Source organism: Antedon bifida, chromosome 3 (assembly GCF_963402885.1).
Source record: "Antedon bifida chromosome 3, ecAntBifi1.1, whole genome shotgun sequence".
Classification (NCBI taxonomy): Eukaryota; Metazoa; Echinodermata; class Crinoidea; order Comatulida; family Antedonidae; genus Antedon; species Antedon bifida.
Window position 1 is genome coordinate 24,506,381 of NC_136228.1, and position 21,901 is coordinate 24,528,281.

Consider the following 21,901-nt stretch of genomic DNA (forward strand, 5'->3'; position numbering starts at 1 on the left):
AATTGACAACTGTTATAATATAACCATTATAAAATATACCTTTTTGTAAATAATGGATGTGATTTTTCTGTAATATGTTGTAGTGAACGTCAAACCTATTGTTGGAAAGACATTTTCCGCATAGGGCCCTAGTACTAAAATATTTATTAAAAATGAGTACTGAACCAACACATTGTGAGTATTTTTTTTCAATCAAAGTCAAATTCAGAACTCTAAATTATTTATGAAAATACCTTGTACATGTTTGTCTGACACGTCACCTGGAACTCGGAATTGCAGGGATTCAATGTTAAATTTACACCAAAATTGTGTTTCTTTACCTATTTTTTGCACCAAAATGTAATGGCATTGATGCCAAGATTTAATTGTCAACATGAAGTTTATCAAGACGCAAAATTGAATTCAGACATAAAATATCATTAACTTAAAATTAATGTTAATATGATTTATTGTTTCAATTTTTAAAATTAGAGATCTATTAGAATTTCATATTTGTAAGAAAAATCAAATAATAATATAATGATTGATGATGTAGATACTATTATTAATATTAATTATTGATGAGGTAGATATTAAAAGATGCGTGCTCAGTTATCAAATTATGCCTACATTGATCATATTCAACAATGTGATCTAGGATATTGATAATAATGGTTGATAAATTAGATATTAAAAGATGCGTGATCAGTTATCAAATTATGACTACACTGATCATATCGAACCGTGTGATATAGGTTATTAATATTAATTATCGATGAGGTAGATATTAAAGACGTGTGATCAGTTATCAAATTATGACTACACTGATCATATCGAACAATGTGATATACTATTATTAATATTAATTATTGATGAGGTAGACATTAAAATATGCGTGATCAGTTATCAAATTACGACTACATTGATCATATCGAACAATGTGATACAGTATATTAATAATAATTATTGATGATGTAGATATTAAAAGTTGCGTGCTCAGTTATAAAATTATGACTACTGATCTTATCCAACAATATGATATAGGATATTAATATTAATTATTGATGATGTAGATATTAAAAGACGCGTGCTCAGTTATCAAATTATGCCTACACTGATCATATCGAACAATGTGATATACTATTATTAATATTAATTATTGATGAGGTAGATATTAAAAGATGCGTGATCAGTTATCAAATTACGACTACACTTACCATATCGAACAATGTGATATAGGATGTTAATAATAATTATTGATAAGATAGATATTAAAAGATGCGTGCTCAGTTATCAAATTATGACTACACTGATCATATCCAAAAATGCGATATAGGATATTAATAATAATAATGGTTGATGATGTAGATATTAAAAGATGCGTGCTCAGTTATCAAATTATGACTACAACAATGTACAGTAATATAGGACATTAATAAATATTATTGATAAGATAAAAGGTGCGTGATCAGTTATCAAATTATGACTACACTGATCATATCGAACAATGTGATATAGATTATTAGTATTAATTATCGATGAGGTAGATATTAAAAGATGCGTGATCAGTTATCAAGCCTACACTGATCATATCCAACAATGTGATATAGATTATAAATATTAATTATTGATGAGGTAGATATTATTATTATTTCTAGAATGTTTACTCGATGGTATATAAAGTTAGTTAGAATCTCGGTACTGATTTAAACCATCAGATGTAACCCTGTTTACTAATTAAATTGAGTTAGATAATTAGTTATTGACAATTAAAACGAATTTAGGTTGAACGATTTGCCCCAAATAGGGGTGTTTTCCGACCGTAGTATACACTGTCTAATGGATGTCCTCTTAAAAAATACCTGCACACAATAATACGAGGATGCTTCGCATTTTCCTATCTCCTCCTACGATAATTGTTTTTAATAGCTGAAAACCGGTTGAGTAGCTCGAGTACAGTATCATAATGTTGAAGACATTTTCTGAAAAAATACTATTTTGATAGATTTAATATACGTTTATACAAATGTATTGATTTGCGATGAATGGAACATTCCAATCTCTCAGACTCCCATTTTGTAGGTAAATTTATGAGCCCTCCATGGTTTAACACAAGTAGGTAAATTTATGGGCCCTTTGAGAATAAACTTAAAACTGAGATACAGCATTGCAATACTTTGACAATATTGTAAATACTGTACGTAATAACCATTTTTGGTCGCCATTTGAATCGAAATTTTCTTACTGTGAATGTGGTTACTGTTTATTGTATTAATTGGTAATTATAAAAAATATAAACGTCGTAGTGGTGTATCGTTACATGTACTTTACTATTTCAATCGACTATAACAGGGACAGTTTTAGTTTTTTGGACTCATTTTAAGACAAGTTTCTCCTTCGGAAGTAGGCCTAATTCCCAGTGTGCTAATTTTAGTTGACTACATTAATCATCGTGTCTATTTATTCGTTTCTGAAAACGACAATGTATTTATAGTCCTGCGGTACGTACATTTGAAATCGCCAGTTTTTTGACGCTGAAATTACTGTGTATTCGTGAATCATCTGTGGTCACGACCTAGATGGTATCCATCTAGTTAATATTAATTATTGATGATGTAGATATTAAAAGATGCGTGATCAGTTATCAAATTATGACTACACTGATCATATCGAACAATGTGATATAGATTATTAATATTAATTATTGATGAGGTTTATATATCAAAAGATGCGTTCTCAGTTATCAAATTATGATTACACTGATCATATCGAACAATGTGATGATATTAATAATAGTTATTGGTGATGTAGATATTAAAAGATGCGTGATCAGTTATCAAATTATGACTACACTGATCATATCGAACAGTGTAATATAGATTATTAATATTAATTATTGATGAGGTTTATATATCAAAAGATGCGTTCTCAGTTATCAAATTATGATTACACTGATCATATCGAACAATGTGATATAGATTATTAATATTAATTATTGATGAGGTAGATATTAAAAGATGCGTGAACAGTTATCAAATTATGACTACACTGATCATTTGTTAATAATAATTATTGATGACAATGGAAATAGCAAATGCCGCGCCTGAAAATTGACAACTTTTCTACTTGACTACTAATAAAAATGGGTTGTTTTTATGGAAGCTCCTGGCCTAATTTGGCACTACTAAATCCTCCCAAAAATGCAATATTAATATATAGGTTATTGCATGATCATTTATTTTTGTGTTAAAATTTACTCGGGTGTCACTAACCTAATAGCATACCCATTGCATGAATATAAATATTATTATGGCAAGTCACAAAATTATCGATCCTGAAAAGGGATAGTATTTATGCATGCAGAAGCCTTTTATGTGGTTTGAGTCGAGTTCACACAAAATAGACACTAAAAAAGTTACAATCATATTATTGCATAATAATTTCTTTTGCGTTGAAACTCACTAGAGGATACCCATTGCATGAATATAAATACATAGTGAGAGTTGATTATCAAGATATAACTGGTCAAAAATCTCAGTTTTTGCATCTTCATAAATAAAAACGTCCTAAATCTGACAAGTTAAAACTTTAAAACAACCCTCTCAAACAGTTGGTGGGTGTGGGGGGGTGAATATAAAAAGGATACGTCAATTAGTTACAAAGATATTGTGTCTTAAAAATCTTGAAAAGTGCAATTACAACTATAAAGTATAACTGAAAAATTACTAAATAATTGTAATTTTTCAGTTTTCCTCACATACGAAATACATATTTTTAAAATTTTGGAAAAGTGTTCACAATATTCACAGTGAAAGTATAATAACATTTGAACAAGGACCTTTAAAGATATTGGCCAATAAAAGTAACTCCAGACCTCAAAAAGTTCCGTTTTTGCAGTAGTGGGGTACGTTTGAGAGGTCATTGCTCAAAATTGTTCAAATATTTCGTGGAGAACTTTTGCTATATTGTGGGTAACATGTTCATTTCACAATATGAACTTTCAAAATGTAGAACGAAATCCATGTTCTAGGCCTCTTTCGATCTACTGCTTATGGCCTTGAACTGGAGAATTACATAATCCCAGAGTACCAATTAACACACATACTATAATACTGTATACATCAATGTTTTCCTTTTATTTCCTATACTATGTCTTTCTCTTGCGCATATTTTCATATGTGAAATAAAATGTTTATATTGATTTAAGATTTAGCACTTTCATAGATTCCATGACCAAAGACTCCGGTGCGTGCTGTACAGTCATACGCATGATGCTTGAATGATCTCTCTTTTGTTTTTAATGAACGGAATGTCTCAAGATGTGGTTGAACTTCACGAAATCTGGGCATGTGCCAGAGAGGTGGGGCATCCACTGGTGGACAATATTTTCGCAGTGATGAAGCCCTTGTTTCATAAATTCCTTTCTGAGCAGTTTCCTAAAAGAGAAAATAAAAAATACCTATAACTTCATCCAATTAATTGGTTATCTGCACTTGGCTGATAACCCTTTGTTATTGTCAGTATCTTTTTTTTCTATCTTATTCTTTCTTTTTACGATTTTTGTTGTAGCTGTATCTCTAATGTATTGTCCCCCAAAAACATGAAAAATGAAGATTAATTAAATCAGACTTTGAATAGGTTATTTTGTACTTTTAATAAAGTTAATCACTTCTGTAGAAAAAAAAAAGAAAAAAATAATGTTTTCACTTATAAAATAACATAATAAATGGTTAAATTCATCCAAAAAATCCATTGGCTGGCAGCCAATTTAGCCATTTTTTGCTTTAAATTACCGTTTTTTCAGGTAAATAAATTTTGTTTAGATCCAATTTTTGGTCAAAGTGGATAACTATTATATGACATTAAAATGGCATGCAACAAAAAAAATTTTTTAAATTATATGTCAGGGGGACAATACATCTTTAACCAATAATTTTCGTTTTCGCTGCGGAAACATGGCAATAGACACAATTCATCAATGTAAACATATTTACTTCATGTCATAGGATGGCTTAGTCATTTTTGGTGTTCATATTTTAATGATGAATTAATATGTCCATGTTGCGTTTGCGCGGATAAAGTGTGCTAACTATCCGGTATGTTGATTATCAGTTGGTTTAGTAACATTATCTTTATTATTTTATGCAGTTCAAATCCCGATATACAGGTACCGAATACACCGATTAGATAGGAAGAACAAACCGACTTTTTGATGAGTGTTGTTATGGAGAAAATAATAAAAGGAGAATCAAGCGTTGGTTCTTTTGATCTCCAATGTTTTATTCCATGTCCATCTTTGATAAGCAAATTAGGTTGTCACACAGAGAATATAGCACGGCTTGAGTTGCTGTGTTGTGCCAGCAGAGGGTAGATATGTCATGTGGCTTTTGTAATGGCATTATTTACCTCCGCCAAGGAGGTATATATAATCGATCGCGAGAACTTCCATTTTTGTACAAGAGGCAATTAGAGTTATAATTTGTGGTTTGTAATTTTAAAACATAATTTGATTTAATGTGCACATTTTTTGATGCGAGTAGTTTAAAAAACCTATTTCTTTTCAAATTCACTTGTTTGATTTTCGCATTGCTGTTCTATTGTTAGTCAACTGAAGCTATTGTTAATTAAAAGGCTTGTTACATAACTATTACACCAAACTCGCATACACATGCTTGTAGTGAAATTAGCCTAAATCACAAACAGCATTAAGAATAAGACACACACAAATATATATATATTTTTTCCCGGAGAAATCTTATGTAGGAGAATTTTACAGTAGGCGGAGGTATGCACTCTCAGAGTGGCTTTCTAGTTTAGTAATCATTTAATATATTAGATATTGTATATCATCAATGAAATAATATGTTGAACTGCCATTACCTTTTCTTCAACACGTTCTCTTTTTGCTAATTCTGTTTTTCTTCGCTCCTGCAACCACCTATCTTGATACTTATGTTCAATCAGATCAAAAACTGGTGTAGATGGTCTGGAAAAAAAAAAATTACAATAATTTAATCATTATCACTTTTTGTTTTGTTTTGTTTGTTGTTAAAACAGCACGCTTATAACTGTTCGCAGCCAAGCAAATTGCAAGTTACAATTACAGATAACTGCCTATCACATGTTATTCCGATTCCCATCATTACACTATCCTCTCTGATAGAGCACCCAACGCGATATTCCCAAACGGTCTCCCATCCAAGAACGCAACCGGGCCCAATGTTGCTTAACGTAATACCTTGTAGGGACACCAAATGTGACTGTTGCTGGAATTCTTTTAATCTTTGTTTTATTTTTTTCTTCTTCTGAAGCTTGTCTCCTAACATCATGAGTTGCTCTGTATTGAAAATGTTCTTGTGCTGTAATCAGGCCTACACCCACACATGCTTTGTTCAATGCAATAAAGTCACGTTCTTGTTTCTTTTCCTTTCTTCCTTTACCAGGAGGTATAGATGCCAGTGGTGTCCAGCCTGTTATTGCCTCTGCAGCACCTCCATCTTTGGATTGGTTTGCACGCCCAAATGTGAATTCTTCTGAAGGTAAAGTGAATCCTCGTTTCAGAGGTTTTCCTAGTTCCGACTGGAAAATACAAATTTAGAAATCATTTTACAATTTATATTGGATATTTGTTGTTATTTTTATATTGTGGAAGAAATAAATGTTGATTTGAATTGAATTGAATGAGTATAAAATAAAACTAATATTTATTTGAAATACGTCACAGCAGGCCCTGTCTACTGGTGTAGAGTCACAGATAGTTAAAGCAGCACAAAAATCAACAAAAAGACAAGAGCTTTTCTCGGTCCGCTTTACTTGGCAGTAGCTGACTTTTGCATCAAGGATGCTGAATACCTTGGAGTTATTGAAGTCCCCGACACAAGCTTTTGCTTTTTTGGTTGACGCCACCATTTTGGAAATAAATGTTGATTTTGATTTGATTTGAAGTCAGGAATTAAATCATCGATGGTGGGCATTTGATAGTGACGCCTCTGAATGACTTTGTTTAGATCGCATGGATCCAGACAGACTCATACTCAAGGGCTGAAATCATGTTACATGTGGCTGATTGTAACTACTGTCACAAATAGCATGATTTAATTTCATTAAGTTCATCTTTTGCATATCAGTCCAACCTTATATCGGTGTAAAATCAGTATCTACAAAACAGGTCACTATATGTGGTTTGTAACTTCTGAATCTCTGTTCCAGTTGGTATACTGTTAGTGTTACAGTAATATGTATAACGTTACACGTGGCTCTAGGGTCAAGTTGTAGTTTGATTTTGTTGCGTGTCTTTAATTATGAAAGACGCAAATATTTTTTGTCTTGATTATTGGTTCATGAATCATCACAATTAGAGTTATGCGATTCATGTATGGCTTGTACAATTAAGATTAATGAAATCAGTCTTCCTGTAGAAAAAAAAAAGGGAAGTTTTGTGCATGTCTTTTTGTTGTCCTTTTCTTCAAATGTGTTGTATGTTTCTGCGAGTACGTTGTACGTTTCTGTGAGTACATTGTACGTTTCTGCGAGTACGTTGTATGTTTCCACGAATATATTGTATGCTTGTAATTGTATTTTTGCCGGTGATTGCCTTCCATAAAACTAGCATAAATATAAAAACATAGCCAGTGGTGCTTCACACAAATGGCTCGTCGCGCTGCTAGGGTAACTGCTGCAAAAACACTCACCAACCATGTAGCCGCGCCCTTTGACACTGGGTTCTTACCCTTCTGAAAAAATTACATACATGTTTCATGCTATATCTATAAAAGGCAAACACAAAAGTTTGTCCTCTTGCATGCCGCGGTACAACCTCTGATTGGTGTGAATTTTGCACTCAACATCAATCTTGCAACGGAGATGGTCATGGTCTATATAAAAAGTTCGTAAACCAAATATTTATTAAATTATGACTTATTAAATATTTTAAAAATTACCTCTGGATCAAAAGGCTATGAAATGTGGAATTTCCAGAGGGCGTCATTAGGACTATAAAAGCAGGAACCGATAAAAAAAATGGCAGCATTACCGTTTAGAGAGGTGAGTCGATAGGGTAGGCACAATTTTTAAGTAAAAGAAAAGCCATGTGGTCGTGGATTACTTCAGTTCACTTCCATTTGTAATAATAAACATTTATAGGATTTATGTAGGCTATATAACTATATTGTTATATCTTTCTGAAATTTGAAGTGTTGCTCTACGTTAATTTGTTTTCTTTCATTCTTAGCGTGCAAAATCGGCTATGCCACCTGTATTGTAACAATGGGAATGGCGAATTATTCGTAAGTAAGGTGATCATACTATAACCTTATGCTACATTTTTATTCTAGGCATACTCTAGCCCTGACCGTCCATACAAAATCCCATGTTATACCTGAGGTTTGAACGTAGTATTCTTCATTATTCTACGAATAAGTACCAGCTTATCGTTGGTACAGAATCTTAATTACAACTAGATTTGAACTCGTCTCTATGGACAAGTTAGGTTATCCACATGCGCGTCATACGTTAGAATATTGTGCACAGAAAAACGTTAATGCCAGTGTGACCTGAAGAAAATAAAATGTTAGTGCGTCCTCTATTTTCTGTCACGTCTAAGTATATACAGTATACACTGTATACGTACAACATACAGTAGTGCAGAATCTAGGTAAAAATAACGGGACCCACCTTTTTATCCAATTTTTTACATGATGACGTCATCAGAATGAAAATTGTCTGAGCAACAACATATTACCACGTTGCAGATATTCGAATATGTAGAATTTTAAAATTAATAATAATATAGATCGTCAGAATGCTCGGGAACACCTATTTTTCATTTCATTTTCCTGAAGCGTATGTACAGTACCATATGTATGATTTATTATGAATGTAAATGCAGTATGCGTAAATGAGCTAATGATTACGTAATTGTTGTAGAAGGTATGCCTATCTGAATTGATTTGCATAAATGCTAGGCCAGGCGACGTCGACGTATAATTTTTTAATCTCAATGGCTAGTGTGGCTAGTTAAGACGATGCCAGCGTATAGACCGGAGGTCTTAGTTAGTATTAAGAAGTTACACTATACTATGGAGAATTTACACAATAAATTATCTTGATTGTTGCATGATTACAAGCCTTCCGTGTTCTTTCTTACGTATTATCTCAACTCAAAGAAGTGGCCAGTAGATTAAGTCATCTCTAATTGCATATTAAATTTTTTTAAATGAATTTCTCCAATCAAACAAACTCTGACATTTTCTTAGGCCGAAATAACAAACTTAACATTAACTTTCTTCCTTAAAATGTTCATATATTAAAATTAAAAGTATATAGTTTGACAGTGCATCATTTTTTTAAATTTTTAAAAATGTCATCATACAGTAGTAAAAAATTGTAATTCATTGCGGTATGTAATAATCTATCTGCACCAAAGTGGTTACTGCATAGAAAATACACGGAGGAATCTTTCTACAATTACTCTTTAGTCAGTTGTGTATGTGCTCATGTCTATGGCATTCAAGGTACCGAGATCGAGTCTCACCTTAGGAAACAAAACGAAATAAGATTTTTTTTATTATCCGATTATCCGTATTCTTGGTTCAATTTTATTTCTTAGTGTATAGATTATACACATGATTTATTATAATGAAATCTAGATAAAAAGTAACTTATGTCTTTATTATTATGTAACAACAAATGTGGTTTATGACATTATACGATCTTTGATCGGATTATGATACCGGCTATTGTATTCGCATTAGCAAGATCCTATAAAAGTATAATATAATTAATATAAATTATTAAAGATTCGGAGAAAATCAATCAATCAATATATCTTTATTTAAATCAATGCATATAACTTATAATTTGTCATAGTGACGAATTAAATCTAGTTTATTGTAGAATTATAACAGATTTAAAAGTCAATTTAACAACTTTGTCGGTGATTTAAATTTGTATACACTAACTACGTTAGATAGAAATATACCGAAGAAATTTAATAAGCTTGTTTACCAACATACTAGGCCTAGCCTAGCTGTACGGTGGTAGAAACAATAGTTGAGCGGGATTCGTCGAGCGTATTTTAGTGTGCTGAAGCAGCAATCTTTCCTGTTGACACGCGGCGGAGTGGAAGTAAACAAAGCAGATAGGCTGTGGCCTAGCTTAAAATTACCATAGTTCGGTCATTATTAAAAGGTAGAGTAAGGCGCTTACAAACATCGCTAGGTGGGTACATCATTGTGAAAAAAATATTTTCGCTCCTTACTATTTTATGGCTCCTATAGACTGGATACACATGCAATTTATTAGAAACAATACAGTAACTACAATTGTTGATCCCATATAGGACAGGAGTGTCGTGTATGCTATACTATATAGGGTTAGTATGTAAATGCGAGTGAATATTTTTTTTTATATTTAATTATTACTATCATGATAATTTTTTTTAATGGCATTGTATAATTTAGCTACACTTTTGTAAACAATTAAAATTTGACAAATAAAAATACAAAATTGTTGAGACATTGAAAAGTGAAATGTGAGTGACAATGTAATGTGAGTGACAATGTAATGTGAGTTACGGTAAGAAATATACAATATGTAATGCGAGTGACATTTACTAAAAAATTCAGGTTATTAAAAAAAATATCATTTTAAACAAATGAAATAGTAATCTCTAAAATAAAACATTTAAGTCAGATTATCATCATTCCTTCTCTGTCCCCAGTGTTGGAGGGTCCCTTATTAGATTGTCAAAAGAAAAATAAAGCCTACCGAGGACAACCTAGGTGTACCAAGGTTAGACCTACTGTAACTAACTACAGTACTCTATTAGGCCGGTAAATAGCTCAGTACCATTATCAGACTATCAGGCCTAGAAAGTAGCCTAGGCCTGTAGCTAGATTTGGCATAGCAGTACAGGCCCGTATCCAGTGCAGACGCACCCCACCAAGTCCCAAAAGGTCCACTATTTCCTCGGTTGGTATTTTTTCTTCTCTTGTTTAACTAAAGACAATATCATTATATATATACAAAATTTACATTATCAATGGTATACAAACAAAAATATGTTATGAAAAATATATATAAAATGAAAAAATACCGGTAATTAAATTACGGAATCTGAACTGACTACAAACTCGATGTGAAACATGCGCAGTCGATCATGTGACGACAAGCAATAGCTTATAGCGCTTCATGTATGCGGCACGCAGTAAAGTGTTTGCTGGAAATACAGACAACCGGCGGTAAAGACGTGTCTGGAAATACAGACACTATCGAATACGGCGCCTAAACATGGGAAGGAAGGAGCAGGAAGCTAGAAATCGGAAAGCTGCTGGAAAATCATGCCAAAAGTTGGATGGCTGGATAAAACAGTAATGAATCATTTAAAATAAATCATTGTCAATTACGAACACAATTTAATTAAGAATTTGTCATTTTGTTGTCTTCTATTAAAAAAATCACGGTAAGGCCCATTTTCTTGTTGAAATTAATTTTCTGCAGTCGGTCAGAGTGTTTCACTGTTTTGCCAACTCAGACAGCGTCGTACAACGCTGTCTGAGTTGGCCTTTAAACATCATGAAAGCGTTAAGTTCTGGTGTCCATCGTTCAACTAGCCCAAGCCACAACAAAGAGTCTTTAATCAGTCTTTAGAACGTCAAATAGCGCAAATTTTGCCCCTAGCCATTGTTGCTCGCTTCGCTCGCACCACCCCCTTATAAATTCTGCATACAGGCCTGCAGTAGGCTAGTCCGTTGGCGCTGGACCTACAGTATGACTATATTATATACATGATGGTACAGGTATGCCAAAAAATGTTGGGTACGAGTGAGCCAAAATTTGAATAAGTGTTGGTATGGGTACGGGTTGACCTGTATTCTATTATTAGGACCCCTATTTCTACTAGCTAAGTAGCAACATTCCTTCAGTGTATTCATTAACACTTTGACTGCCAGAGGTTTTTCCAGTTAGAAACTGCCACCGCCAGCGTTTTTAGCCCAATTCGATGTTTTTATTAAAGCTGATTGAAACCATGTATGTGACCTGATTTATATGTAATTTAGACTAAAATAATCATAAAGATTTTAGCTTTACAATGGTACCAAGAACGATTTTTAAATCGCAATATGTAAATCGTAATAGTAAAATGAAAGTAACCCACTTTTTGAGTTTTTCGTAGTTTCGCGTAAGAAAGTCGAGATATTCGCGATTTTGTGCAAGACATCACAATATGAAAATATCGCCCGGTGAGATCAACAAACAACAAAAAAGTTACTTACACGGCACCGATAAAAACAAGTTATCACTATCGAAAAATGTATTACATTTTATAAATCATAAATCTTACATCAATGTTTCGCCAAAATCCACATAGTAAAGACACCAGGCCTAGTTAACCAGGCCTAAAGTTGGTCCGGAACCGTTTTACGACTAGGCCTAGGCTAGCCCAGTACTACTAGCCTAGATAGTAAACTGATGATAATATCCATACCATTTCAAAACAAGTTTGTTGCGTGAAACTCGGTCACTTTCAGTAAAACACCAAAAAAATTAGGGTATACATACAATAATAAAATTAAAGAATTCATATTGAAAATGACTCCATTATTTTTTATTCAGATAACAAACAAACATGTCAATCCACAAAAACCTTTGTAATGCTTCGGCGGCATAGCTAGCGCGCGACCGATACACTCTACGCGCTACTGTGATGCGCGGTGTTTGTTATTTCGACAGGTACCATTTTGACAGTCGTTCGTAACCAGATTAGTTACTTTCAAATTGTAAAATATTGACGGTCCAAACCGAATATAGTGTTCATATTTATAGTATATACCAATATTTAACCTATCTACCGGATTTCGTAAAAAAACGCGAAAAACGAAGATCTTCGTGTTTGGCAGTCAAAAGTGTTAAACGCCATTTCTACTCTGATTTCTCTCTCTGATGATAAGAGAAGAAGGGACGAGAATGGGACATTCTAGCCACGCCTCCTCCCCTTCTCTGCATGATGATCTGAGAGATGCGTAAAAACTTGATTGTAGCTGCCATCTTATTGGTTCCCTCTCCATGGAGAATCACTTTTTGAACTGCGATAACATTATAGATTGCCATCCAGCCTTCGGCTTTATATCACTGGTATAAACTCAACATGCGCGATGTGTAAAAACTCAACACGCGCGATGTGCAAAAACCCAACACACGCGATGTGCAAAAACCCAACACACGCGATGTGCAAAAACCCAACACGCGCGATGTGTATAAACTCAACACGCGCGATGTGTATAAACTCAACACGCATGATGTGTATAAACTCAACATGCGCGATGTGTATAAACTCAACATGCACGATGTGTAAAAACTCAACACGCGCGATGTCAACATAACACGAGCGATGTGTAAAAACTCAACACGCGCGATGTCAACATAACACGAGCGATGTGTAAAAACTCAACACAAGCAATGTCAACATAACACGAGCGATGTGTAAAAACTCAACACAAGCGATGTCAACATAACACAAGCGATGTGTAAAAACTCAACACAAGCGATGTCAACATAACACGAGCGATGTGTAAAAACTCAACACGAGCGATGTCCACATAACACGAGCGTTGTGTAAAAACTCAACACAAGCGATGTCAACATAACACAAGCGATGTGTAAAAACTCAACACGAGCGATGTCAACATAACACGAGCGATGTGTAAAAACTCAACACAAGCGATGTCAACATAACACGAGCGATGTGTAAAAACTCAACACAAGCGATGTCAACATAACACGAGCGATGTGTAAAAACTCAACACGAGCGATGTCAACATAACACGAGCGGTGTGTAAAAACTCAACACGAGCGATGTGTAAAAACTCAACACGAGCGATGTGTAAAAACTCAACACGAGCGAGGTCAACTTGACATAGTTTTGTGCCATAGTTCTCGCGCTGTGCCCAGCCAGCTTGATAGAAAGCATGCAGTGCATGATACAATGGTTGAGTGAATTCAGGGATCATCTTAATTCCATGGTTTGTTAACTAAACACCACATGGTGAATATGCCTGTTAAAGTCTCAATGATACGATCCATAGTACCATGTTGTTGCTACTAGGTTTTTTGAAAGGAGGGATCTAGCCTAGTTTCTAGGTCGGCAAAAGAATGCCGTCCTCAGACAATTTAGGGCAGGCAATAAAGTCGGCAATTGCCGATTGTCGACGTGAAATTCGTGGGCTACGTCCGGGGTTCACACTACTATACATCAAGGTAGAAAGGAATGGACTGTGTACTATTTTTTTTGTTAATAGCGTTGCGACCCCGACTCCCCGAACAGTTGTTTGTTTTTTTTACATCCGCGTCGGCTGTCGTCAACAAATCAACTTGGTACGATTGCTGTATGTACAGTATAATGCGTTATATGAAATCTAATTATTTTGTACTTGAAAAATTCATATATGAATGAAGCAACCACTTTTTTTAATTACAAAATAAATAGGCCACTGGTCACATCTAGCTGGTAGTAGTAGTTACTGTAGCCATTTACGCCGTGGATGAGCTACATGTCATGATGAATGATCCATCGCTGTTATTACCGTAGTTCCCCGGTTATAATCCCACCCCCCTTGTACGTGAAATTTGCCCGAATTTGGGAGGTGGGACTATACCCGGGGATTTCCCGCTGCATGAACTGAAAATGACGATATTTCTTCTAGCTACGATTTAGGCTATAAAAAGCTATATTCCGATGTAGGCCTAGCAATTAGACGGCCAGGCCATCTAGGCCTAGGCGGCCTAATTGGTCTTACCTGTGCTATGCCTACCGTATAGATTTTCCCCGAGATTTCTACTTAAAAAATACCCTAAAATGTGATCTAGGCCTAGCTTCCTAAATCGACATGAACTCGATCATACGAGTTCTTCATGTTCACCCACACGCTCGAGCTGGTAACGAGCTCTCTGTGTAAATCGCATGTTGTTTTTGCATGTGACACAAACTCTACTGCACAAGCCGGTCGGTATAGAGGGCGGTGTTTTTTTTGTTTTTTTACGGTAATCAAGCATGCACAGTAGTGTAAACAACAGGAAAGAATGTACATGACGGCGAAAGGATGTACAGAACGTGACGATCGGGGCATGCTAGCCTTAGGTTGTATTCAACTTAACAATGTTTGATGAGTTTTAAGTCAGCCAAATTCAGAGAAATTACTCTATTTTTTTGGTGAGAAATTGACGTCGGCCTAGCTAGCTACAGTAGGCCTAGGCCCACCTCTGGCCTAATGTTAAATTATACACTGGGACTTTGCCCGGGGATATGCTTGCGTGCGAAGGTAATCGTAAAGTCGGGGGTGGGATTATACCCGAGGTGGGATTATACCCGAGGAACTACGGTAGTCTAGTATACCCCTTTCACACCAAAACTCCGGAGTGATCTCCGGAGACATCCTGGGGTTTATGACCATTCAAAACGTCAAGAAACTCCGGAGATATCCCTTTCACACCAACCTAGCAACACCAGCGTTTATAAAATAAAATTGTGAATGTTGCCCTCTATTTTGTTTGTTTACATAGCGACGATCATTAGAATCATTTTAATTAATAATATTTTTAATTTAATAATTACTTTCAAAAGTCTCAGAAGTAATATAATGTTTTATTGATACTACTTATTAAATATTATTTTTTAAACCCGCTATATATCTTGTACAAATATTTAAAGTATTTAGAAATAAAACTAAAGAAAGCAATGAGTGATCGTGTGAGGATGACCTTTTGACCTAAAACTCTGGCGTTTGATGTTGATACCTTTATTTATTTATTCTTTCTTTTGACTGGATTGCATTTTCACACCAAAACACCAGGGTGTCCCCGCAGTTCGCTCTTCGCTATATATCTTGTACAAATATTTAAAGTATTTAGAAATAAAACTAAAGAAAGCAATGAGTGATCGTGTGAGGATGACCTTTTGACCTAAAACTCTGGCGTTTGATGTTGATACCTTTATTTATTTATTCTTTCTTTTGACTGGATTGCATTTTCACACCAAAACACCAGGGTGTCCCCGCAGTTCGCTCTCCGGAGAATGCTCAGCTGTTCAACCCTGCAGTTTTAAACTCCGGAGTTGCTTGATTTTACATTTCACGCCGGTGCCGGAATCCCAAGACCTAACCACGACGAAGTTTAAAATGCTTAAATTAAGATTAGGCCTAGGTCTAGCCTAGGGAGGGCCTACAAATAGGTCTAGGGCCTAGGTAGGCTGCGCCTAGCCTCTGAGTCTTAGTTAGTAGTAGGTAGCCTAGAGGCCTAGCCTACACCACTCTTTCAAACTGAACATTATTATTATTCATTATTCAAATACTGAAAGATAAAAAGTGAAAAATATATGCAAGCCCTTAACTAGGTTAGGCTAGCTTGGCCTATAGGCCTACCTAGGCCATGGAGTAAAGAATAATATGCGTCACTCTGGTGCCCTTCCTTACCTTTCTTAAAAGTGGATTATCGTATAACACATCAGTATCAAATACTCCTACACTCATTATTAAAAGCGAATTATTTTGAAATAAATAACTAGTTTAGGGCCAAGCTAGTTGTCCTATACAATCTTTGATGTAATAAGTTAAAGACCGCCCCGCGTCGTTGACCGATCGTACGTAACCAACACAGGCAGAAGAAAAGAAGAAGAGGAGATGCATTTATCATGTTTACGTCGTACGCGTTCCAGTTGACCATGACAACCAATATTATGTAGAGGGCGTGTTTCTGCAGCCTGCAGCAGAGCCATATATATAAAGAGTTACGACATTGGATTATAGTCACGTGATATGCAGATCAATTTGTGTCAAACTTGTCTCCGTTAATGCATGTAAAGTATAGGAGCAAGAAAATACTTTAAACTTTTTCTTATATTTAAAAAAATGTAATTGCACATTTTACGGTGAAATATCGATGTGCACAGCGTACAGAAGTACTTGCGGCAAAGAATACTGCGCGCGCGTGCGCTAGTACATTATAAAGTTCGATTGATTGATTTTGGAACGAAACATCCCATAACTACGTCCTATTAATAACAATTATGTAATATTTTCAATTCATAATGCATGCTTTGATGACTAAATAAAATAATAAAGTGTCGTGGATATATTTGTTAATATATTGAATAGGGTATTGAACAATATTAAAATAATAAAGGCAAATTATTACAAATGAAATGATGAACGAGTCTCTGAAAGTTTGTGTCAAAAACACACAGAGAGCCATATACTGTATAAAAAGAGGGGTGAATTTGTGTGTTTTTTGTATTGGTTCATGCTTTGATGTATCCTGACTTGCATGTAGGCCCTGGCATTTATTCTTTTGTTATTATAGACACAATATATATATGCTACCAAATTAATACCATTAATAAAATTAATTACTAAAATAAAAACGGAATATAAGCGTTATTTCATAGACAAAAAAATCTAAAAATAATGCATGAACTATAGGAAAACGCTATACAAAAGAGACGCGCGCGCCCTCAGCGTGCGAATTCTTTGACACAAAAATGGCTTCTAATTTTCAATGTCGTAACTCTTTATATATGGCTCTGGCCAGCAGCAGAGCCATAATATAGAGTTACGACATTAAAGATTAGAAGCCATTTTTGTGTCAAAGAATTCGCACGCTGAGGGCGCGCGCGTCTATTATATGGCAGAGCCATATATATTGAGAGAGTTACGACTTCGAATGGATTAGAAGCCATGTTTGTGTCCAACTATTCCTATGTAGCGTATGGAGTTGAGTCTTTTGTTTTGAAAATGTATAACGTTCAAAAGGCTTTAATTATCGAATTTAATATCAAAACAATCAATTTGTTTAAAGGTTTTTATTAAAATAATAAAAAAAATATAAAGTTACTGCGAACATGATTTTAAACAACAAAAATAGCAATTTCGGAACGGTTCTGGTTGTGCGCTCCATGCACGCTCTACGCGTGCGCGTTTAGTTTGTACAGCGATTCTCTATAGTAATGCATTGTTTTTACATTTTGTTGTTTAAAATCATGTTCGCAGTAACTTTATGATTTCGTTATTATCTTAACAAAAACCTTTAAGCAAATTGATTGTTTTGATATTAAATTCGATATTTAAAGCCTTGTGAATGTTATACATTTTTTAAGCAAATGACTCGACTCCATACGCTACATAGGCATAGTTGGACACAAACATGGCCGGTGTGCACACCACGTGACTTTCTAAAATCCGTGAACGCAATGCCGTAACTCTCTCTATATATGGCTCTGTTATATGGCTCTGTTTTGTATCAGAGCCATATATTATGGCTCTGTTTTGTATAGCGTTTTCCTGTAGTTCATGCATTATTTTTAGATTTTTTTTGTAATAATTTGCCTTTATTATTTTAATATTTTTCATACCCTATTCAATATATTAACAAATATATCCACGACACTTTATTATTTTATTTAGTCATCAAAGCATGCGGGCGCCCTACTCTAACAAATCTATACCATTAATAAAATTAATTACTAAAATAAAAACGGAATCTAGGCGTTATTTCATAGACAATAAAATCTAAAAATAATGCATGGAACTACAGGAAAACGCTACACAAAAGCGAAGCGCGCGCCCTCAGCTTGCGACTTCTTTGACACAAAAATTCTAATCTTCAATGTCGTAACTCTTTATATATTATATGACTCTAGCCAGCAGCAGAGCCATATATATATATATATATATATATGGCTCTGTTTTGTATAGCGCTTTCCTGTAGTTCATGACAAGTTTGACAACTTGTATGCTCGATTATAGAGGACTTTAGTCCTGCGTCCAGTATATCTAAGTAAACCTAAGTAAGTTAAGATAGATAAGATAAATTTATTGAACAAACGCTTTTGTATCAGCGGCAATGTAAAAACAAAAAGAAAAGTATCAAAAATAACATTTAAGTCTTAACTAAGAAGCGAATTATACATAAAATGAAATAGTAAAAACAAGGTAATCTTACAGATCGAACAATACTTAACCTATATGATGGAGTTAATGTTATTATCTATTTATTATCAGTATTATTAATGTTTTCAAGTTTAAAGCGAATATATTATCATTATTATTACTAAAAAAAATATATATATAATTGCTAATTGATTTTATTATACTGTTATTATTAAAATAAATGCAACTGTTATATGATTATTTGTTCTTATTATATTTAATTTTAATAGTTATTTATAATTTAATTAAACGTGATACTATTTTTATTATACTATTTAGTCTTATTTTTAGTACTGTATTATTTATTTATTTTATTTAGATTTAGGTTACATTATATAATTTTGAAGGAAGAAAACAAAATTTAAAAAATATAAAAATATAATATATTATTGAATTAGATAAATGGTAAAATAAATGTTAGTAGATAATATGGTGGGCGGTAAATATTTATATATTATATATTAAGTGTAGTCTTTCTATGTCTCCATGCAGCAGTTAAGTATTGTTTACGGTGATAGTCTACAATTTCACCTATTCTCTCAAATGGAAATTCTAAATAAAGGTCATCAAGTAAAATATGATGTTGGTATTCGATTGTACCACTTCTAAAATTCTCCCAGAATGTATCATAACCACAATACAATAAATCAATTTTTAGTAAGTTAAAATGTGTATCTCTTACATTTTTAAGGTTTGAACATTCAAGTAGAAAATGGTCTGTAGTTTCAACTAATTGATGTTGCATAGCTTGCAAAAACCAGTCTCATTTTCTGACCATGTATTTGTTCTACCTTCTAAATCAAGGGAGTTAGACCTCGCTTTAAACTTTAAACTAATGGAATCAAAATTCACCATATCAAACATGTATGTCTCTGCTTTAGGTTCATGTTTATATTTCAAATATTCGGAGAGGGTTGACTTTGTTTTTGCACCTTCTAACCATTCCTTGATATTTTCTAGAGAGTTGGCATGTGTAAAACTTTTAAACCATTGACTTTCCTGATTTAAATTAAACTTATTTCCTAAATCAAATTTACATAATAAATCTTTGATATGGTTAATCCACTTCCATTTCACCTTATCTTCTACATCCATTATAGATTTACATAGGAGTTTTTGCCACCTTTGGTCGTCCATATTTTTAATTCTGTTAAAGTAGGACATCCTAAATTTATTTTGAATGGTGTAGAGTGTCTCCCATCCTAGGTCACCAATCAATGCCGCTTTCGCGACGTTTCTTAGGTGCCTTCAAAATAATTCTAGCCATTTGGTATTGTAAATTTTCTAACTTATTTAGTGAACCTTTAGAGTTACATAACCATATTGCAGAGGCGTAATTAATTGTTGGTAATCCTATTGTTCTCCATAAAAGATCACCATAGTATACCCTATTGAAATCATTCTGATTGTTTATAATAGAGGTAATATAGGCTATTATCCTATTTCCCTTTTTGATTACTTCATTGATATTGTCTGAATCTGTATATGAACGTGATATTATTACACCAAGATATTTATACCTTTCTATTTCTGTGATATAATGATTACCAAGGCTCCATGTTCTATGTGGAATAACATTGAATTTTTCTTTTTGTTATCGACATGGCTATCGTAATGCATTACTCTAATACTATAACGAAACAACTCAAACAACTTAGTTGCAAGTGAAACAATAATATTATGCCAGTTTTAGTACTAGTAGAAAGTTAGGTGAAATTCTTAAATCTAAGGAAAGAAAACCTATGATCAAATCAGCAATGCGTTGTATATAAATTTCAATGTGGTTTATGCGATGCAAACTATGTCGGCTATACTTGTCGGCACCTTTGTCAACGTATTGATGAACACAGTAAGAGAGTAGTAGGAGAGCATTTAAAGCAACATAATATAAGTCCTATTGAAACTTTTAATCATTTCAGGATAATTGTCTAAGTGCAAATCCACATTTGATTGTTTAATTAAGGAAATGCTTTGGATCAAAGAACTGAAACCTACACTTAATAAACAAACCGATTCAGTCAAAGCTAAATTGTTTATTAATTAAGAAGGAGGAGCTTAATAACTTAAGTTCTTAGTATTGTAGACTTCTTTGATGTTAATTAACCAATTAATTAGTATTTCCGGTCATCCATTGGTGTTTGTTGTTTTTGTATAATCATGGACCTATGGTCTATCAGGGAAGGTATAATTCGATCACTTGATCTTGAAAATGGTTCCATGATGGTTTCGAAACGTCGATATTCTTGTTTTTTGTCATTAAATGTTATTGTAAATTATATAGTAAGCGTCTATTAATTCGTAATGTATGTACAGTATCTTTTATTCACATATTATAAATATTAATAAAACACGCTATCAAGGGAAAATTAAGCAGTTTATTTTAGTTCCATGTGATGAACACTAATAATTACATTCAATAAAATCAAGTTTATTTGAGCAATTGAATGCTGTTAAATAAACTTGATTTTATCTTGTGTGAGTTTACTTTAGTTAATGATAAGCATTAATTATTTCAGTCAATATAAATTTAAAAGTACAGTTACGTAATCTTTGTGATTTTCCCCGAGAGCGTGTTTTTTAATTAATATAAATAAATATCTTTAATCTGTAACTCTGACGGAGTGTTCTAGATGGCATATAATAAATAAATGCCGATTCAAAATAAGCGGGCATTCGAGTTGTTAATGAAGGCTTGTCTGTCCATTCCAACATTATCGAGAACTTGTTAGAATAACGTGTTTTTTTTCGTCATCCGATCATCGGATCTAATCAGATGTGCAGCATAATTTCGTTGCTGGGTTTTGATGAATGTAGATTATATCACTTGTCTACATATATTGTGAATGTCGATGTTGGTGTAATACAGTTTATAACATTCATCATCTAAGTGTTTTTTCGCCGATAACCATTACGGATCATTCGTCGTTAAAACGTACACCAGGTCG

At 33.7% G+C, this 21,901-nt stretch overlaps 1 protein-coding gene across 1 annotated transcript; it reads right to left on the minus strand.

Moving 5' to 3' along the window:
* Window positions 1-4,105: 4,105 nt before the first annotated feature.
* LOC144837412 (cilia- and flagella-associated protein 77-like) lies at window positions 4,106-16,641 on the minus strand. The gene is made up of 4 exons (XM_078692492.1): window positions 16,446-16,641; window positions 6,218-6,558; window positions 5,860-5,965; window positions 4,106-4,415 (listed from the first exon to the last, which is right to left on the minus strand). The coding sequence occupies exons 1-4, from the start codon at window positions 16,500-16,502 to the stop codon at window positions 4,182-4,184; spliced, it is 738 nt and encodes a 245-aa protein (XP_078548618.1). The 5' UTR covers window positions 16,503-16,641; the 3' UTR covers window positions 4,106-4,181.
* Window positions 16,642-21,901: the final 5,260 nt, after the last annotated feature.